Here is a 20,962-nt window from a genome sequence, read left to right on the forward strand (position 1 = left end):
TGGTATATGCAGCACCAAAGGAGTTTGCAGGTCCTGTAGGGTGGAGAAAGAAGAAAGGGAGGCTAGGTTGGTCAACACCCTTACTCAGTAGTGGCTTGGGAAAAAGATCTCCGACAAAGTGCCCCATATAGGGTGCCTGGCAGGCATTGCAGCGCCGGCCTGACAAGGAGCAAGCCCTATGATGAAGCATGGCACCCAAATCGGTGTGTGAGGGCTCCACTTCCCAAATTTGGAGACACCCACATTCCACTACTGAGTAAGCGTGTTGACCAACCTAGCCTCCTTCTCTTCTTTCCTCACCCTACAGGAACTGCATACTCCGGTGCTACATTGTATTTATTGGGGCCTGTATGCTGGACCTATATGCGCCCCTTCTCCCTCATTTGTATTGAGTCTCTGGGGTATGTGTCAGCCTTCTTGACACGAATCCCTGCAGTTTTAGCCTACACTAGTTACACGTTGTAATAAAAATATCAGCCACTGCTGGGCCTGAGGAAAAAACCATTAGAAACACGTTAACTATTTTGAATGAGCGCTGCTTGTGTGTGGCCTCCACCATATTGGAACACTGAAACCGATCAACAATTATTGTCACATTAGCAGACAATTGCAAGGGACAGACTAATAGCAAAGTCAAGTAACTGATACACATACTAGACATAACGCATCTCCGTACCGTCAATGTCTATGTGCTGCCCCTGTAAATGCCCTCCAATACTATTTGAAGCAATAGTGTGTAAAAGATTATCAGTTCCCAACATAATATAATGCAAAAAGCCTCTATGCACCAAAACAATAAATATACAAGTATCATAGCAGTACAGATTTTAACAAATGGAAAAACACATTTGCATTGCATAAGTATAACATGTATATTATCTACCATCCTGTCTTGTACTTCTATCAAAGAATCTACATATCTCATAATCGTATCATCTGCAGTATCGGCATAACATTGTAAACAGTCAGGCAATACTGAGTACACAAGAGAATATTCTCAATCAGACGTAAATGCATTTTCATCCTACAGATCTAATTTGCAGTATAATGTGTACAAGGTGATATCGTCTCCTGTTGCATAGTCGTGTGAAAGGAATTCAAATTAAGGCCCACATCTCATCTAGGTAATTAAGACTTCTCCTGGACGTGCCATATCCTTCAATCAGTCTTGCTTCTGTCTTTTTTAGCAAAGTTTCACGGGTAGGTCCTTTGCAGTTTTGAGCTACATAAAGAACAGACCAACAAATGTCATTTTCTGAATGGTCCAAATCATTATAATGTTCAACTACGGCCGCTCCAGTTACGGAACACCTGATTCTAGATCTGTGTTGCAGTACTCTGGCCTTAACTGTTTGCGTGGTTTGCCCTATATATGTGTTTAATCACAAGGACATTGTATGCAATACACCACATTTTTTGTGTTGCATTTTGAATTTCCAAGTATTGATGTGTTCTTCCATTAATTTCAATAGATTTTGAATCCTTTGTAAATTGGCAATCCATACAGTTGTTACACTTGAAATGGCCAATGACTGGTGGCATGTCTAACACTTCACGTAGATCACTTTTCTTTTCAGTTGGATGTGCAGCTTTCACTAAGTGATTGCGCAGATTATTTCCCTTCCTAAAGAACATAGGTTTAGAAACTTCTAGAGGACTAAGAATTCTCCAATTTCTTTGAACTATATTCTTTAACCTTGTTAGCCTTGGGATTATATGTAAGGACACATGTGAGAGGACTGGTTGCTTCCCGTTCTTCGGGGTTCAACAGTTTCTCTCTTGGTGTAAACCATTCTTATTTGGATTCAGCTTTAACTAGTTTCTTAGGATACCCCCTGTTCACTAGCTTCTCAATCATGATTTTGGCATTGTCAAAATAACCGTCTTTTTGTGTGCAATTTCTCTGTTTACGGAGAAATTGCCCATAGGGTAGATTTTCTTTCACAGTGCGCGGATGTCCACTTAAGTGCCATAAGGTGTTCCAGTCAGTCGGTTTAGTGTATAAACTGACTTCAATTTGTCCCTCTTTGTTAAGGATCCAGAGGTCAAGGAAGTTGCTTTTCATATTGTCATTTGACATACTGAATTTAAGATCCGGTGTTCTTACATTCTAGTGTGGCCTAGTGTCATTTAAACAAGCATTGGCAAAGCCAATAGGTCTCACCTACATACGATCTATTGACTTTGTCAATATTTTTTCACCATGTAGCACAGCAGTGTGGCCGCTGTGCAACATGGAGAAAAAACATTGACAAAGTCAATAGCTCTTGTATAGGCGAGGATTATTGGCTTTGCCAAATCTTGTTTTTAATGGTGGGGCTAGGAGCAGTGCAGCCTGTGGTTTGCTGTCTCCCCCTGCCCCGCTTCTCGAAGCATTTGAAATGGGAGACGGCAAGAGGGAATCGAGGGTGCTAGATTAGTTGCCTAATCTGCATTTATTGCTGGGACACGTCACCCAGTACCATGGCCCAGTTTGTAATGTTCAAGGCATGGAGATATAGCAGATATTTGGAATGGGAGAGGATGCAGCGTTATTGCCAGAACTGCTGACTTGCGAACCTGGGAACCAGGGTCTAGTCTCTGTGTTGGCTCAATATCTTGTGATCCCGGGCAAATCACTTCATGTGTCTGTGCCAAACAAAACATGAATGCGATCTTCTGCAATATAACTGGTGTTAGTGTAAAGAGCTGCAATACCTGCCGGTTGAGTTTTCACTATACAAGACTGCAATTTTTTTAATTTATTTTTTTATGTGCATTGTTAAATTGAAAAATACGCACTTGCGTAACAGTTTGACCAGTGCTAATTAACACAGCTACAATACCTGCTGCCAAGCTTGCGCTATACAAGTCTGCAAAAAACCCCAAAGAAACAAAAAAAAAAAAAACAAGCTAAGACGGCCATCAAAAAGAAAGAAAAACTCAATCACGTTGGGAGCTTCGGACGGGCATGGATTAACTTAAATCAATCCGTCCTTGCTCCCTGTTCCACAGAAATGATTGGAAATTAGGTTTTGGCTTCACTGGCAAATTAAGGAGGCTGCCAAAAAGAGTGATGTGAAGTCAACAAATGTTAAAATAATGGGCGGGTTCCAAGCTCTTTTTGTATACAATAGTGTTTCGCAAGCGAGTCGCATGAGCTAGCGCATGCTCTCGTATTTGCGACCGTAAAAAAGCTCTCTGGAAGGCCATATACAGAGGCAATGGGGAAAGTGGCACAATGTGGCCCACGGGCAGTGTAGTGGACATACCATTTTAAGTAACCTGAGGCCTTATTTTGACAGAATGTCAATTGCTGCACAATTACATTGGGGAGAGAGTAGTCTTCAAATTAACTCCTGAAAAAGAGCCCAAACTCCAGCCTAAGAGGATGCCAGCCAGCACCCCTAAAGTCAGGTTGTAGATCGGACACCATCACACTTGCCAATTTAGGAATTAATTGTATCCATTGTGGAGGGAGTGGTGGTTTGAGCCCAGCAAGGCCTTGTCAACCATGGGGTTTGAGGGTGGGCTACAAAATGAGGGGGGCAGGGCTTAGGGCAGCACTTCCGAGCACATCTCTTTCCGCCCTCTCCAAAAACAAACTCCCAAGGATTTTAAGGCTGCACCCAGCGTCCTATGGGAGAGTTTAAAAATCCTTGATGTAAGTCTTGCAGAGTAAACTTGTTTTCTGCAGGGCGTGTTTCCAGTTCACTGTATGTTCACTATTTGATAACTGCTGGTCACCAGGAAACTTTGTGAAGGAGGCTGTGACACACTGTGGTGCCATGAGTTTGGCAGGCCTGCACCAGATTTGGGCACTCGGATGAAGTGAGCTGAACTCTGGACTGAAGATGTGCCCCTGGTCGTAGGCAGCTCACCTACCTATACACTGAGGCCAGTGGTCGAAGTGGGGGGAAAAAAAGTAGGGTAACTGTGGGCGGAGAATCAGAGAGCGGGAATAACGTGAAGTTGGGATCACTGGGCGGAGTCAGAGGTTTGTCTAAAATGTGCAAAACATTCAAATGTTCTAGTATTTGTTTGGCATTTCACTGACCAGTTACAGCTTATTATGTTATTTAATTCAACCAATGGATACACATGATTATTCAAGGTTTAATAAGAGTTATTGACATTAAAATACATTCACAAAGTGGGATATGTTTCCAATCACAGAATGTCCCTAATACTCTTAAAAGTAGAAGCACAAGCCATTTGTCTCCGAGCCATGGAGTTTCTGTCATCAGCACTTCTCCCTTTTTCCACAAGAGCAGTTCAAACATAAATGGCAAAATATCCTAGTTTGCAAATGTTTTCTATATAATTATGGCTCTGCCATATTTGCAAAAGAAACAGTTGATGGACGGAATGCTGACAGTGCAAACATTCACCCCTAGTCACATGGATCTGGGTTAATTTTTGCTCACCACACCACCCCAGTTTGGAACCAGCCATATGCAAATAAGTCTTGAACCTGCTCCTTGTGGGAACAGTCCAGCCCGAACTGCCAAGCCAGGTCCTCTCTGGACCAGAAACGAGCATCCTGGGACTGGTTTCAGGGCATCACCCTTCATCAGCCAGGCTAGCTTGAATCCAGTGGTGTGGTGAACACGGGACCCACGTCTGGACATACCCTTCCAACTTAGAGTGACATATGCAAAAGAAACAGTTGATGGACGGAATGCTGACAATGCAAACATTCACCCTTAGTCACAAGGATCTGGGTTAAATCCATCATTCTTTTGCTCACCACACCACCCCAGTTTGGACCCAGCCATGCAAATCAGTCTTGACCCTGTTCCTTGTGAGAACAGTCCAGCCCGAACTGCCAAGCCAGGTACTGGGGTGAATGTGTGACATTGGTCTGCATTCTGTCCGTCAACTGTTGTTTTTGCATTTGTCTGCCATATTTGCCACATAATGCAACATCTGCTGCATAATCTGACAATTTAACTAATAAATTGTTTGTAATTCAAACTGATCAAAAGTTACTAAAAAATGTGACTTGTGTTGCTGCGAAGTGGACGGCCCTTTGAAAAGGTTGACTGATCACCTTTCTCACTGCTGCATTTGTATGTTACACGGGTACTAATAAGGCAAAATCTTTTCAGAGACTGTTAGCATGTGTAAAAATGTCAAAATAAAGTATCAGAAAGTATACTGCATTACGCTGCAGCCTTTTTTGCTGCATATTTTAGTCAACACTGCGGCGTCATTTTATCCTTGTCTTCTCTAGGCAAGAAGGAAAAGGCAGAGTCATTTTCCTTCTCTGCCCATCCCGCCTGACCCCGAACAGCCACGAACGCCGTGCCTTATCTGTAGGCCTTGGCTATTTTTGCAGTCCAGGGACGCATGTTTAAAATAAAATAGTAGGGGAACGGAATCTATTGGATTAAAGAAGTAGGGTCACGAGGTGCCCTGCCGACCCCACCCACTTCGACCACTGACCGGGGCATATGGGGTTCACCAGTACGATTTCAAGTGACACCGGGAGAGAGTATCGCCTCCCTGTGTGTACTCTGGTCAGTGTGAATGGCTCTAATAGCGCCGTCCGTTGGCATTTTTGTTAACTTATAGTGTCTCAGAACTGTCTGAATCCTTTAACAAGAGAGAATATTTTCTCTATATAAACATCTAAGCAAACACGCAATTTTGTCATATTGGGTGGCTGGTACAGATGATTTATGCAGTATTAATTTAAGCTAGAAAATGACATGATTCGTTACTGTGTAAAAAAGTATGCGCTTTTCACTTACTTTTGAAACATTTAATACTTAATTAAAGCCCTAAATGAAGTAAACTGCCCAGTCATCAGCAACTTGTAGTCTTCAATCCACTTTACCGGTTGACATATTTTTTTTAGTGTAGGGGACATATGACACCGTAGACGCAAAGAACCAGTGCTTTAAATGGACAGGTACTATCAGGTACTGATTACCTGCACTTCTTTATTTTGAAGGCGAGAGTAGGTGCACTTTTCCAGAACGCTGCAATACATTTAATGAGAGAGTACTGGCACTTCCTAAATAGAGACAAGTACACAGGATAGTGAGTACCAGCACTTCTCTATTTCTCTTTAAAGCACTGCAAAGAACCCGTGTGAGCATGGCATCAATTAGGATTGACACCTGCCTGACATGACACCCATTAGAATTGCTGTTATTCAATTGTACTGTGGTTGTTCTCTTCTAACTAGCATTTGTCTGACCCATATTTAGCTCCAGAGAGGTGACTCTGCTTTGGGTTGGTTGACTTGCTCCTTCCATATCAAGTGTCACTTAACCATCCACGCCGTGGTTAATTTCCGAAAAAATCGGTGCAGGGTCTATCGTCAGGAGGCAGCTTGCACCAGCCCATTGCTCCTGTTAACGCCAACTATAACAGAACTAACCCCTAGCCATGAAAGCCTACAAGTGGGGAGAGGATGTGGCGTAGCTGCCTGAGCTGCCGAATTTGGAGCTGGGAAACCAGGTTGGTGTCTCTGGGTAGGCTCAACATTCTGTGATTCTGGAAATCAGCTAATCTCCCTGTTCCTACAAAAAATGAATGTGTCCTTGAAAAGCACTCCAATACTTTTGGGTCGAGTTAGCGCTATAAGCGCCGGTGTTGACGATTAAGTGCCGGTCCCGAGCACCGGAACCCATTGGCTCAAATTAAGCACTGCATCCACGTCAATGACGATCTTAGAGCTCCAAGTGACATCTGCACCAGCTTTGGAAAATACAAGTTTTCCACAGGTTATTTTGTCTTGAGAGAACACTTTCATGAATTAAACAAGCATTGGCAAAGCCAATAGGTCGTGTCTATGTAAGAGCTATTGGCTTTGCAAATATGTTTTAGGCGTGTTGCACACCAGTGTGGCTGGTGTTCAGCATGGCTAAAAGTTAATGGGGTAAAGGAGAGTGGCGTGAGGTGCAGTGTCGTAAAGTGGAGTGTTATGGAGTGGCGTAGACAGTTGTTGAGTGGAGATAAGTGTCATGGAGTCGCATGGAGTTGTGTACAGTGTCGTGAAGTGAGTGGAATGTAGTGTGGAAGGGTGTAGAGTGGCGCAGAGTTGAGTGGCATAGGGTGGAGTATAGTGTTAGAGGGGAGTAAAGTGTCATAAAGTGGAGTGGCATAGAGTGTAATTGAATGGTGTAGAACAGAGTGGAGTGGCATAGAGGGTTTTGCGTACGGTGGAGTAGAGAGGCGTAGAGTGGAGTAGATTGTAGAGTGGAGTGGCATAGAGTGGAATAATGTAAGACAGTGGAATGGTATAGAGTGGAGTGGAGTTGAGTGGCATGGAGTTGAGTGACATAGTGGGGAGGAGTGGAGCAGAGTGGAGTAGTGTTTTGTAGAATAGAGTGGAGTAAAGTGGCATTGAGGGAGTTGTGTAGAGTGGAGTGAGTTTAGTGGAGTAGAGCATCATAGAGTATAGTGGAGTAAAGTGGCGTAAAGTACAGTGGTGCAGAGTAGATTGGCACAGAGGTCATAGATTTTGAGTAACGTGTTGTAGAGTGCAGTGACGTAAAGGAGAGCGGTGCAGAGTAGAGTGCATGTAGATTACACTGTTTCATAATAGAGTGAAGCGGCGTAGAGTGCACTGGTGCGTGGTGGAGTGGAGCGACATACAATAGTGGTGTAGAGTGCAGTGGTGCAAAAAAGATGAGTGGCATAGAGTGGAGTGATATAGTGTGTAGTGGCGTAAAGTACATTAGCACAGAGTGGAATTGAGTGGTGCAGTGGAGTAGAGTGCAGTGGCGTAGAGTGCAGTAGTGTAGAGTGGAGTTGTTAAGAGATGAGTGGCTTAGACTGGAGTGGTGTAGAGTGCAGTGGGGAAGAGTGAAGTGGTGCACAGTAGAGTGGCGTAGAGTGCACTGGCATAGGGTAGAGCAGTGTAGAGTAGAGGCGTAGAGTGCAGTGTGATAGTGCAGTGGTGCACAGTAGATTAGAGTGGCATAGAGTGGATGGGTTTAGAGTATAGTGACGTAGAGTGCATTGGCATAGAGTGCAGTAGATTTGCGTAGATTGCAGTGGCACAGATTATAGTGAAGCAGATTAGAGTGGCGTAGAGTTCTGTGGCAGAGAGTGCAGTGTTACAGAGTAGAGTGGCGTAGAGTGTTGCAGAGTAGAGTAGAGTGGCGTACAGTGCTGTGGTACAGAGTAGATTGGCATACAGTGCAGTTGCATAAGGTAGAGTGTCGTAGAGTACAGTATCATAAAGTGTAATGTAGATTAGAATGTCTTAGATTGGACTGTGTAGAGTACAGTGGAGTAGAGTGTAGTGGCATACAGTGCAGTAGCATAGAGTTCAGTGGCATGGAGTGCATTGGTTCTGAGTAAAGTGTTGTAGAGTGCATTGGCATAGAACAGAGGGGCATGGAGTGGAGGGGCGCAGGGTAGATTGAAGTGGCATAGAGCGGAATGGCGCAGAGTGGAATAAAGTGGCATAGAATGTAGAGGGTTGTAGAGTGCAGTGGTGAGTGCAATAGAGTGACGTAGAGAAGAGTAGTACAGAGTAGAGTGCTGTGTTGCAGAGTAGTGTGGCATAGAGTGGAGTGGTGCAGAGTGGAGTGGTGCATGGTAGAGTGGTGCATGGTCGAGTGAATTAAAGTGCCTTGGAGTGCAGTACTGTAGAGTGCACTAGCAGAAAATGCAGTGTTGCTGAGCAGACTGTTGTAGAGTACAGTATTGTATAGAAGAGTGGTGCAAAGTAGAGTGGCGTAGAGAGCAGAAGTGTAGAGTACAATGGTGTTGAGTGCAGCTGGGTCAGAGTGAAGTAGCGTTGAGTGTTGCAGAGTATAGTGGCATAGAGTACAGTGGCACAGAGTAGAGCGCAGTGGCATAAAGTGCAGTAGTGTATAGTTCTTTGGCGTAGAGTGCATTGATTCTGAGAAAAGTGGTGTAGAGTACAGTGGCGTAGAATAGAGTGGCGTAGCACATGGTAGAGTGTTGTAAAGGACAGTGTTGTAGAGTGCAGTGGTGCAGAGTAGATTAGAGTGGATTGGCGTAGAGTGGAGCGATGTAGAGTGAAATGGCATACAGTGCATTGGCGTAGAGTGCAGTCGTGCAGAGTAGAGTGGTGTAGAATTTAGTGGCGGGGAGTGCAGTGTTGCAGAGTAGTGTGATGTAGAGTGGAGTGGTGCAGAGTAGAGTGCAGTGGAGTTCTGTGATGCAGGGTAGAGTGCAGTGTTGCAAAGCAGTCTGCTGTAGAGGGCAGTGGGGTATAGTAGAATGGTGCAAGTGCATTGGTGAAAAGGTGCAGAGTTGAGTGGCATAGAGAGCAGTGGTAGAGCATAATGGTGTGGAGTGCAGTTGGCTTAAAGTGTAGTAGCGTAGAATGTTGCAGAGTATAGTGGTGCAGAGCAGTGCCTAATTTGTAAAAAAAGAAATGAAGTGCCAGGGCCCTTCTCGGAAGGCCACTGCAGGCTGCACCACATAGTGCCCCTGCCAGCGCTGCTAATGACAGTACCAACATAACACCTAACCATCACACTCTTACAAGTGTGACAATTCAGACTATTTTAGACCACATAAAGCTATAATAATGTCGTGAGAGGCTGGTATTAATCATTTTCAGTGCCATTTGACTTAATAAACACAGTGGTTGTGCTCATTTCAGACCGCACCACCATGTGGTCGACTGTCACTAGAGCTGGTGCTGACAATAAAGTGCCAGTGCCGAGCACCGGAAACCACCGGCTCAAATTAAGCACTGGCTCAAAGTGCAGTGCCGTAGAGTAGATTATTTCAGAGTAGAGTGGTGCACTGTAGAGTACAGTGGGAGATTAGAGTGGTGTAGAGAGGATTGGCATAGAATGCACTGGAGTAGAGTGCATTGGCATAAAGTGCAGTGTTGCAGAGTAGAGTGGCATAGAGTGTAATGGTGTAGAGTTCAGTGATGAATAGTGCTGTGGTGCATAGTAGAGTAGTGTGGAGTAGAGTGGATTGATGTAGAGTAGAGCGGAGTGGAGTGGTGCAGAGTAGAGTGCAGTGGCCTGGAGCGGTGCAGAGTGCAGTGGCCTGGAGTGGAGTAGGGAAAGTGGCGTATGCATGGTGTGGTAGTGTACTGCCATGATAGAGAAAACCTCTTTAATTGAAATGACCATTATATTTTCACAGATGTGCAATTTTACTGATGAAAGTATACAGTGCACAAACAGTGTGTGGACATTTCATCACCTAGAGTATGGATTTGTTTTGATCAGATTAAAATATTTGTTTCGACCACTCTTCAGAATTACCCAAACATGTGCTTCATTTGTGCTGTGCTAATTCTGATATATTCTGAAATATCTGCACAGTTCATTTACAGACATTTAAATTTTGTTGTGTGCTTGGAAAAAAAAATAACATCGTACAGCCTTCCGACCAGCACACCCTCAGTAGTCAGCATGATTGTTACATAAACCTTTCACCATGAAGTCCGAGAAAGAAAAGTGAATGCCAAGCTTCTGTGGAAGACAGAGCCTGACATTTGACCTCTGTATTTGAATGTGCAGCAGTGTGACAAGATAAGAACAAGATTTCAATAAAGGCCTCTTTACAGAAATTCAATACTGTTGGAAGAATACAGTAAGTAAGGTTTGGGCAAGTGAAGGGACAAACTCAAGCTGGACAGCCTTAAACAATTAAAGCCAGCAAATAGAAAGCAAGTAAATGTGAGTTACAAACCACCGAGCCAATGGTAAGCAATGGGCAGAATGCATTCCTAGGGAAGTTCTCCGAACGGCCCTAAGATGTCCAGACTGCTTCGACCTAAAAATAAAATGACGAAAAGCCATGTTTTTTAGCTCTCATGTTTAGAAGGTATAGCTTCATATCACTTACATTTTGTATTTGTTTCTTTTCCACTAGCGAGAAGGAGTTACCTTCCTATGATACAGCATTGGAACGGGTAAGCCATTTTCTGTCTGGTCTTCGATGTTGAAATGTCATGTTCTGCTCCACATGTTTATACCGCATTGTTTCCGTCGCGAGAGCCCTTTCACAGGTTGTGTTCGTGCATGTTGATTCCGTGCCTTTGAGGTTAGCAGTTCCATTTTTGTCTGCCCCAAAAAATGAAATCACCAGAAAGATTGATTTGTTTAGCTTTCAGATTGGAAAATGCGAATGTATGCTGTTGATAACACGCTTTTCTTTTTAGCTTCTGGTTGGTTAAAAAGGGTTATGTGGCTACCATCATCTCTTAATTGTATTCACTAAAGAGATATTCAAGTTCCGTTTATAGTTTGGGCCTAGCTGAATGCCAATATGTAACCACTATTTCCCACAAGTTAAATTACATACCTGCTAATATCTAAATTGGTTATGTCACAAATACGTTTTTGAGGGAACATGTTCCTATTTTCCTTTGATTTATGACTGGAAAACATAAACATTAATAGACCATTTTCAAAGGCTGAGTGCAAAAAGAGGTATTGTGCCTGTCCATTAAGGTTCATGAAATTAATCCTATGTATGTAGCTGAGAGTTGGTGTGGATTTATCCTGTTAATTCTTTGGTCAAATGCTGGTTAATTTATGACCGTGATAATGCTTCTTTGGTTGGTTCTCTGTCTAAGCTGACATCTGGTATGTCTTTGACACTATTCGTTGACTCCGCAACAGCAACTCTGACACTGGTGGGTTTCTATGTCCCTTTTAGGATGTTGTTACTCCTTCTTAGGTCTCGCCTGACCCAGCGCATGCGCTGGTCTGGCGAGACATTTAGTAGGTGGGTTTTTAAAGTCCTCCCACATTTTTGTGCTGGCTACAAGCTTCAGTGCACGATGGCGTGCACGCGCACAGCTGCTCCCCGCATTCCCCCCTCCCTTCTCACCCAGCCATCTGCCTTTCCTGCGCCAGCCTTCAGCACCATCTCCGTCCCTCCCCACACTGCTGTGCGCGCATCCCAAGCGTGCTTTAGCGCGTCATCGCGATCACTTTCGCTTTCAGAGTGATCACGATCGCGATGACTTTCGCTTTCGCCGCGCGGCCAATGCTTTTTAAAATTACTATTGCCTCTCAAATTTGGATTTGCAATTGCTGTTAGTTTAAAAGCTGGCTCACCAGGGATGTCTTGTGTGACATGGTGCTGATTCGGCCAGCCGTGCAAACTTTTTCAGAGGCATGTACGTGATGGGCGACTCATCATGTAGTGAAATGCGAATAGCTCTGCTCATTAAAGACACACACTCTCTGATCACCTTCTAAGGCGATCTGTAAACTACAAATTGTGCATTGTATTTCCGGAGTGTTTTGTGCCGCAGATTGAATTGCAAATGCTTGTTGAGCCCCTGCCACTGCGACCGTCACGTGACATACTGGAGGAGCAATTCCCTGCTCAAACTCTTCACACGCTTCCAAAAACTCTTAAAGAACATTGTGTGAGCTCCAGTCAGTTCATGGTTTAACCTTTCGCCGGGCTCGCGCTTGGCACGTGCAGGGTGACATATAATATGTTTAGCCGCATACTTCAGTGCCGGAAAAACCAACTGATTAAACTAGCCTGATGTCACACAGATCTTTCTACGTAATGTGCACACCCACACCTGTGATGTATCCTGAGGGGCCCCGCAGTGCCTTGTGCGAATGTGGTGGGAACCCTCATCTCAAACTTTCTTCCAAAATCAGATTTTTATTGTATCTAGGCATCTGTGGTATCAAACAATCTGTCTCCTCTGCTTTTTGGCTACGACGGTTCGAGCTATAAACAAAACACATATATACATGCCGTAAAGTGAAGTACAGTGCAACGACGCAGGCTACATCAAGGTATTTAAAGATTAAAGGGCACGGAGATTTTGTCCATAAAAAAGTCGAAAATGCTCATGCATTTTTCGTATTGGAGATGCTTTAATGAATGCTGCTCTTTCGTTTAATACAGTTTCTTAGACAGGGCTTTAAGTGGGATGAAAAAATGGTGGGTCTCGAAAAGGGGTCGTGTCCTTTGTAATTGAGGGCGTGGCTTATAAACACATATAGTGTGCCGCCCAACTGCTATTTTGCTGTTTCTGGTAGTACACCCAGTTATATATATAAATCCAGGGCTTTAAGTGGGCTGGAGCACCGGCAGTTTTTTAAAGGGGGCCTCGAAACTGGTCTCTATCAGGCTCTGTTTTGTGCCCTGGCAGAGGCGGTCCATTTTTTCTCCGAATGCAGTGACAGCAGGCGCATCGATGTGCGCTGCTCACTTTTCACTTGTGGAGAAGTTACGGCATGACGTCATGCCAGCTGAGCGTTGTAGGGGATGAGAAATCCTTTAGAGAGAGTCATTTTCTCTCTTGATTTACCTTCTCTTTTGAAACTCGGGAGCAGCAACATTGTCATGGTGTCACCAGGGCTCTAAGTGGACGATTTTTCAATTTTATATACAAGCCATAGTTGCTGCTTATTTATCTAATGCATTTAACAACCATTGACAAAGCCAATAGTCCTGAGTTGTAGGTATGATGTTACTTGTTGTATCATATATCTGAATGCAATGACAAACAGAAAATACAAGTATTTATCTTACGTGTTTTTAAGCCATGCCCTTAATTACATTGGCCACGCCCCTTTGAGAGACCCCTCAGTTTTTTCATCCCACTTAAAGCCCTCTATATTCTCTTATGTAACGTACTCAGTTCTATTGTACAGAGCTCTGACACCTTTGGGTAAAGTCTGCACTATATAAAACTGTAACAAATAAATAAGTAAAATATAATACAAGTAACATTACACCTAAAACAAGCCAGGACTATTGGCTTTGTCAATGTTTGTTAGCTGCTTAAGCTAAAGAAGCAACCTTGTACATAATATTGAAAATGTTTAGTTCGTCGACACAGTGAAACAAGCATTGGCATAGCCAATAGGTCTCGTCTTTTGGACCTTATAAGTGTTTAGCCATGCAACAGTTGCATAACTAAATACTTATAAGGTCCCAAAAGCGAGACCTATTGGCTAAGCCAATGCTTGTTGTCCTGTCCTAATCAGACAACTGGTGTGAGTTGGAATTGGGTAAGGAAGAGTCCTTTGACCTGTAAAGTATATATTTAAAGATAATTCCACAGTTTATACAACCTTTTGCTTCACTCGGTGTCTCTCTAGTATTTCACCTTCTGTTTACTTTGTGTTTATTCCAGCATGTTTGGAAAAGGTAGGAAAGGGAGGGCAGAGATAATAAAAAACCTTTTCTTCCCTAGTGTGTGCCCGTACGCCTCCGCATTTCCGCTTTTATAGGTTGTTCCCACTATCACGTGAATCCATGCAACTTTGTTTTCTCTTCCTCAGCAAAGCAGTCAAAGGTTTCTTTGTCTTCAGGACAGTTCCCTCTGAGGTACTGTCAACGGCTGCTGTTTCCCAGCTCAGTTATGTGACTCACGATTTGTACTTCGTACAGCCCGCCTCCTCAGGAAGCCTCCCTTACTGTCCTGCCCAGGGCAGGGTTTGGCAGTAAACTGCCTACTGTCTACTTGTTTTCCTTGCCTGACAGCCATCCTAGGTGCTCATTGGCAGGTCAATGTCGGAGCAGCTAGCCATCGAGCATCTTGGCAGAAGTGTCACAAAGAGCCATGTGTGACAGAGAGAACAGCGCCTTGAAACAAGCCTCCTGTTTAAGAAGAGCAGGGGGGACGTGTAACTCGGTACGGTGTCATAGAAATGTGTGCTTGGCACCGAAATGGGTACCTTTCTGATAGATGACGCTGTCTCTGTGTTTGTTTTTGCAACCAGGAGGGAAGTGCTCTTAGCAAATGGAAATCATAGTCATTTATGTGGTTTATTAGATCCAAGGACTAAGGCAGAAAGTTGGCATGCTGTCTCGCTGCTTGTCATCTCATTACTGCTCTCTCATTCGTGAAGGTTCCTCATTAGTGCTTCACACACTTCATAACAAGTGTCCGTGCCCAAAGTGACTCAGGAGGAGATGCTGAGACCTCCTAGCATAGCTGACACCTCTGTGTTTTCTAACCTAGGCATAATGTTTATGTTGCATTTTGTGCTGTTCTTTCCCCAGTTGCACGCCATAACCCCCGCACTTAGCCCATTCTCCCCTCCCCGGGGTACTCTCCCCCCGTTGTATCCCTTGTGCAAATAAGCCAACGTACACACTTCTTGTGGTGGTCATTTGTTGGCCGCAGTTTTATTAGGAATACATGTAGTTATACTGGCAGTTTGGTAAAAACTTTATTGGCATGTCAGTCTTGTCTCTTGGTCCTTCTGTCGGTTCTTTCCGGTTGGGTTTCCCCTTTTTCTGCGTGGGGGGGGTGTAGCAGCTGTCCCGGAGTTAGGCCGCAACTCGCTACCTTGCCGGACTCGTGTTGTGCCCTGCCAACCGGCGGGGGCTGGGCTGCGAGCGCCGTCTCCGTTTGCTACCCCCTCTTGGTAGGCCGACTCACCCAGCCGTGAGGCATCCCAAAGTGAGTGGCCCTACTCGCACCTTTCGGTCCACTCGCCCAGCCGTGAGGCATCCCAAGGTGAGTGGTCCTGTCCCGGCACACCGCCCTCCGGTGTGCCTCCGTACCGACTGTTCTCCCCGTCGTTCTCCGCCCAGCGTCCTGCCTGTTCCTCAGCCCTGCGACATAGCTGTTCCTCAGGTGTGGGTGGGTGGGTCAAAGATAAAGGAGGGTCCTTCGCCGGTGCTGCTCCCCCGCTCCCAAGTGTAGTAGCCAGCTTGGGGGAGCCATGCTTATATCCCCCCCCCCAGCGTCGCTCGCCCCTGCCGGTGTTCGCCCCTCATTGGGCCGTTTGTATGGCGCTAGGGCCCCCATTGGCCGGGGGGGTTGGCGCCAGGCCGGCGGCTGCGGCCGGGGGGGGGAGGGGGCGGGTAGCCCCTGTCCTGTGGGCGCTTTCTTGGCGCCAAAACCGGTTTTTGCGGGGGTGGGGAGGGGGCCCGGCGTTGGTTATGGCGCCGGCCTCTTATGCCCCCGTTGGGGGCTGCCTCTGCGATAACCCCCGCACTTAGCCCATTCTCCCCTCCCCGGGGTACTCTCCCCCCGTTGTATCCCTTGTGCAAATAAGCCAACGTACACACTTCTTGTGGTGGTCATTTGTTGGCCGCAGTTTTATTAGGAATACATGTAGTTATACTGGCAGTTTGGTAAAAACTTTATTGGCATGTCAGTCTTGTCTCTTGGTCCTTCTGTCGGTTCTTTCCGGTTGGGTTTCCCCTTTTTCTGCGTGGGGGGGGTGTAGCAGCTGTCCCGGAGTTAGGCCGCAACTCGCTACCTTGCCGGACTCGTGTTGTGCCCTGCCAACCGGCGGGGGCTGGGCTGCGAGCGCCGTCTCCGTTTGCTACCCCCTCTTGGTAGGCCGACTCACCCAGCCGTGAGGCATCCTAAAGTGAGTGGCCCTACTCGCACCTTTCGGTCCACTCGCCCAGCCGTGAGGCATCCCAAGGTGAGTGGTCCTGTCCCGGCACACCGCCCTCCGGTGTGCCTCCGTACCGACTGTTCTCCCCGTCGTTCTCCGCCACGCCGCCAGGGAGGCTCCCGTCTTCCTGCGGCTCCCCCCCTCTCTTGGGACGGCTTCACCTGCAACCCGCCATCGCCATGGCGCCCCATAGGTTGCTCCAAAAGACCCCCATGCCTTCCTCAGATAGGTGCACCCCATCCTCTGCGTAGAGTTCTGGGCGGCCCGTGTGGATGAGCCCGTGTCTGACTGACTCCAAACCATTGATTCTGCAGAATTTGCTTACGGTGAGGTTCAGCTTCTTACGAGAGCTCTCGACCGCTTTCTGGGATTCTGCCCCGCGCCATACCTTCCTGCTGATCAGCTCCGACCAAATAACGGTGGTGCTCCTGAAGGCTTTGGCTGCCTCCGTGAGATCCCTCTGTATGTCGTGGAGGAGTGCTCTCCTCCCCAGTTTGGCCAGATCGTTCCCCCCCAAGTGGATAATCAGGACGTCCGGGTGCCATACCGCCTCTGCCTGTAGTTCTGCCAGGGCGGCCGGTAGCTGGTCCCACCTCATCCCTGGTTGTCCGTACCACCGCACGCATGTGTCCTCTGGCCGTCCTTCCTGCTTGTGGCCCCGGCGTCGCCACCAAGTTTGCATCCGCTTTATAAACGAGTGGCCCACCACCCACACCAAACGTGGTTTCCGTCCTGCTGGTGAAAGGGACAGCGACAAAATTGTCATGTGGGTGCCTGACTGCTGGGGGGGTGCCTCCGCTTCCCCTCCCCAGCCGCCCTGTAGTTCATAGCAGCTGGGGCCTTACGTAGGTGCGGTATGCCCGAGACCGCCATCGCCCAACCGCCTGGATCCCCGCCTCGCTCATCCCATGCAGCGCGGCGGTCGTGGCAGCCCCTATCCGGAATGAATGGGACCCAAAGGCCGCTGGCGGCAGCCCTGCTTTGCTGAGCGCGAGTCGCAACATTGCTTTGAACTGAAATTTGCTCAGGTGCGTGCCATCCCTGTGCCTGAACAAAGGGCCTTCCCCGGCCGGGCGTACGGCCATAAAAGCCAGCAGGCAGCATACTGCGCAGCAGTCTTGTTCCCTGATGCATCGTAGCTTTATTAGTGCCCCCTTGCCAGCCTGATCTGTTTTTGTTCGTTTCAGCAGGATCTCCATTTCCCCTGCCGCGGGGGCCACGTCGCCCGCTTGCAAGCAGTGCTCTGCTGCCCCTGTCTTTGCTGGCGCCACCAGCTCACTGAGGCGGAATGCCCCGAAGAAGGCGGTCGTAAAAACCGCCCTAAACAGCAGGAGCTCAAAGTCGTCCTTGGCCACTCCCTGCAATGCCCCCACTAGCCTGCCCAGCCTAGTGTAGTCTATTGGGCGCCTGCTATCCCTCCTTGTGCCCTCCGCGCGTTTCCAACCCTTCATTGCCGTCTTGATGTAGTGGGATGCCACGGGGTCGTGGCCGGTCATCAGTTTACTGTAATGCGCAACTGCAGCCAGGTGGGCCTGCGCCCATGACCTGGATTTGTTGGCGTTAAACGCCCACTGTATGAATACTCCGGTTACTCTGCCCGTTGCCTCCACATCGCCCAGGGTCTGGATGCCGCCCACTTCCATTACGGTATCAACGTACTTCCTATACCTCCTGCTAGCCTCCGGGGTGAGTGCCTTGCCAATCAGTTCTGATAGGTCAACCCCGCCAGGTCCCATAGTGGTTCCGGAAAGGGGGTCATGTTCCGCTCCGCGCTGGGTGCTAGCTCCCTGAACCTTGCCATTCGTGCTCTGGACAGGGCGTCCGCCACCTCGTTTTCTGCTCCCGGTACGTGGCGAGCTCTCAGGTCTATGTTGCCCTCCAACTGCAATTTAATCAGTCGGCGCATTAGTCTCAGAGTATTGGGGCACCTGGCTGTCCCTCTGTTAATCGCTTGCACCACCCCTTTGTTGTCGGACCAAAGTGTCAGCTTCATGTTCTTTAGGGCCTGCTTCCATACTGTGAGTGCGACTATGATAGGGAATAGCTCTAAGAATGTGATGTTGCTGGTCATGCCCTCCTTGTGCCAACTACTAGGCCACTGCCCTGCGCACCACTTGTCGCCCATGATCGCCCCGAAGCCCGTGCTACCTGAAGCGTCAGTGTACAGCGCGATCTGTTTGCTGGTCACCCAGCCTTCCCTCCATATCAGCACACCGTTGAAGTCTGCTAGAAAAATGTCCCACATTAGCAGATCCTGTTTGACTGCCGCACCCAACCTCACATGATGGTGCTTCTGGTGGAGCCCGCATGTTAACTGTGTCAAGCGCCTGGCAAACGCCCTGCCCGCTGGGATCACCCTGGCCGCGAAGTTTAGTTTGCCTATGAGCCTCTGGATTTCCCTTAAGGTGGCTTTCTCCCGCCCGCAAAGGCCCCTAATCTCCGCCCTGAAATCCTCCACTTTGTCTGGGGGGAGCCTGGACGTCCCTGCAATCGAGTCTATATCTATCCCTAGGAAGGTGATGCTTGTGGAGGGACCCGTTGTTTTGTCCTGGGATAAGGGAATCCCTAGCTCGTCTGCCAATTCCCTGAATGCTGCCAGCGTGTTCCCGCAGACCGCTGACCCCGCCGGGCCTGTGAAGAGGAAGTCATCCAGGTAATGGAGCTTCCCGCCCGCCGGGTGCTTGTCGTGCAGTGCCCACTCAACAAAGGTGCTGAATATCTCGAAGTAAGCGCATGAGACCGAGCAACCCATTGGCATAGCTTTGTCGAAATACACCCTACCTTCCCACTGGAAACCTAATAAGTGGAAACTTGCCGGGTGAACCGGGAGTAAGCGGAAAGCAGACTCAATGTCAGCTTTCGCCATGAGCGCTCCCCGGCCTGAGGCCCTAACTAAGTCGATGGCGTCGTCTATCGAGGAGTAGCTCACTGAACACGCCTCCGCGCAGATCCCATCATTCACCGAGGAGCCGTGAGGGAAGGACAGATGGTGTATTAGCCTGTACTGTCCCTGCTCCTTCTTGGGCACCACCCCTAGCGGGGAGATCACCATGCCCTTGCCCATGTCAGGGGGGAGGGGACCCTCAACTCTGCCCAGGGACCTCTCTTTCTCCAACTTCTTGGTCACCACTCCTGGGTGTAGCAATGCCGATTTCAAGTTTTTGGTGCTGCCCGATCCCCCTGCTTCTTAGGGATCTCAACCCAAGTCCCGTGTTAATTGGCCACAAGGCGGGGTGCTGCCGCCGGCTATATGCACCAAAAACCGTTCGCGATGGCACTGTAATGGTGTGCGTCGCCTCCCTCACGTTGCCCGGCAACCCAGCTTTGTTTACGTTGCTTTCGGCGGAGGCCGCTTCGTGTTCTCCTTCCTCTAGGGCAGTCAAACGCTGCCTCCACCTGCCGCGTGAAATCGCGCCTGCTCCTTTAAGGCGCGTCTAGTATCTTGCTTCGCGCTTGGGGCGGGGCTGGCTGTGGCGAGATCGCTTCCTGCTTCCCGACCTGCGCCGGACCTCAGGGCACGGGGGACGTCGTACCTGCTCCCGTGCGTGCTTCTACCTTCCGCAGCGCTTCCCCAGGCAGCCTGGCCGGCCCCACGCACTGTTCACCGCCGGTGGGCTGTCCCCAGCGGCCTCCTTGGGACGCGATGCCCTGGCTGAGAGAAGGCGGCGAGCTCGGGCGGCGAACTCTGGAAGAACCGCGCCGCTGCCCCCGATCGATGCACTGGTCGTCCTGGCAGCACGGCGGTCTTCAACGTCCTCGGCAGCCCGGCAGTCTCCGAAGTCCGATAGTCTCCTTATGCTGGGTAAGATCGATAATTCCCTCCGTGTTCAAAGATAAAGGAGGGTCCTTCGCCGGTGCTGCTCCCCCGCTCCCAAGTGTAGTAGCCAGCTTGGGGGAGCCATGCTTATATCCCCCCCCCAGCGTCGCTCGCCCCTGCCGGTGTTCGCCCCTCATTGGGCCGTTTGTATGGCGCTAGGGCCCCCATTGGCCGGGGGGGTTGGCGCCAGGCCGGCGGCTGCGGCCGGGGGGGGGAGGGGGCGGGTAGCCCCTGTCCTGTGGGCGCTTTCTTGGCGCCAAAACCGGTTTTTGCGGGGGTGGGGAGGGGGCCCGGCGTTGGTTATGGCGCCGGCCTCTTATGCCCCCGTTGGGGGCTGCCTCTGCGAAACCACATGTGCGTCATAAGTACATACTATTAACACCGTAGGCACACCTTGAAGACAGGGCTCTCCTCTTCCCCGTCTTAGTGCACAAACCTCATCACATCCAGTACGTGAATCCCCGACACATAGTTAAGCGCTTAATATCATTTTCCAAATCTCTCACCATAACTCCATATTTATTTGGTGATGCATAACATCACACAGCATAAGTCCGCTTATGCAAAAATTAAAGCGAAGCAAACTTTGCTTTCAAATATGCCCATTGCTCATCAACAGAGCCATTTGCAGCGATCCATATCCTTAAGTAATTATATTTTGGTTGCTTCTCTACTGAAGTATTGGTTATTCGCCAGCTTTTCACTTTGTTTGTTGCCAAATACTAAAACAGCTGATTTGCTGACATTGATTATTAATGTTCCTCCTAAGCCCAGTTTGAGTTATCGGGTTTATATTTGTTCTCTCACCATTTACCATCAGATCTTCCAGTACACTTGTTGTTGGTCTACCACTGGT

The 20,962-nt window shown here is 48.2% G+C and overlaps 1 protein-coding gene across 3 annotated transcripts in view; it reads left to right on the forward strand.

Moving 5' to 3' along the window:
- The window catches only part of USP6NL (USP6 N-terminal like), a 1,094,021-nt gene that overhangs the window by 573,222 nt on the left and 499,837 nt on the right, over nt 1–20,962 (forward strand). For all 3 annotated transcript variants that reach the window (XR_014981357.1, XM_085653483.1, XM_085653482.1), the window contains exon 4: nt 10,816–10,855. Coding sequence is in view for 2 of the 3 variants with exons in the window: in XM_085653483.1 (XP_085509609.1) it covers nt 10,816–10,855 (40 nt within the window). In the remaining variant the exon portion in view is untranslated. The remainder of the gene's footprint in view (nt 1–10,815; nt 10,856–20,962) is intronic.

The sequence above is a fragment of the Triturus cristatus genome, chromosome 4_1 (assembly GCF_964204655.1).
Source record: "Triturus cristatus chromosome 4_1, aTriCri1.1, whole genome shotgun sequence".
Classification (NCBI taxonomy): Eukaryota; Metazoa; Chordata; class Amphibia; order Caudata; family Salamandridae; genus Triturus; species Triturus cristatus.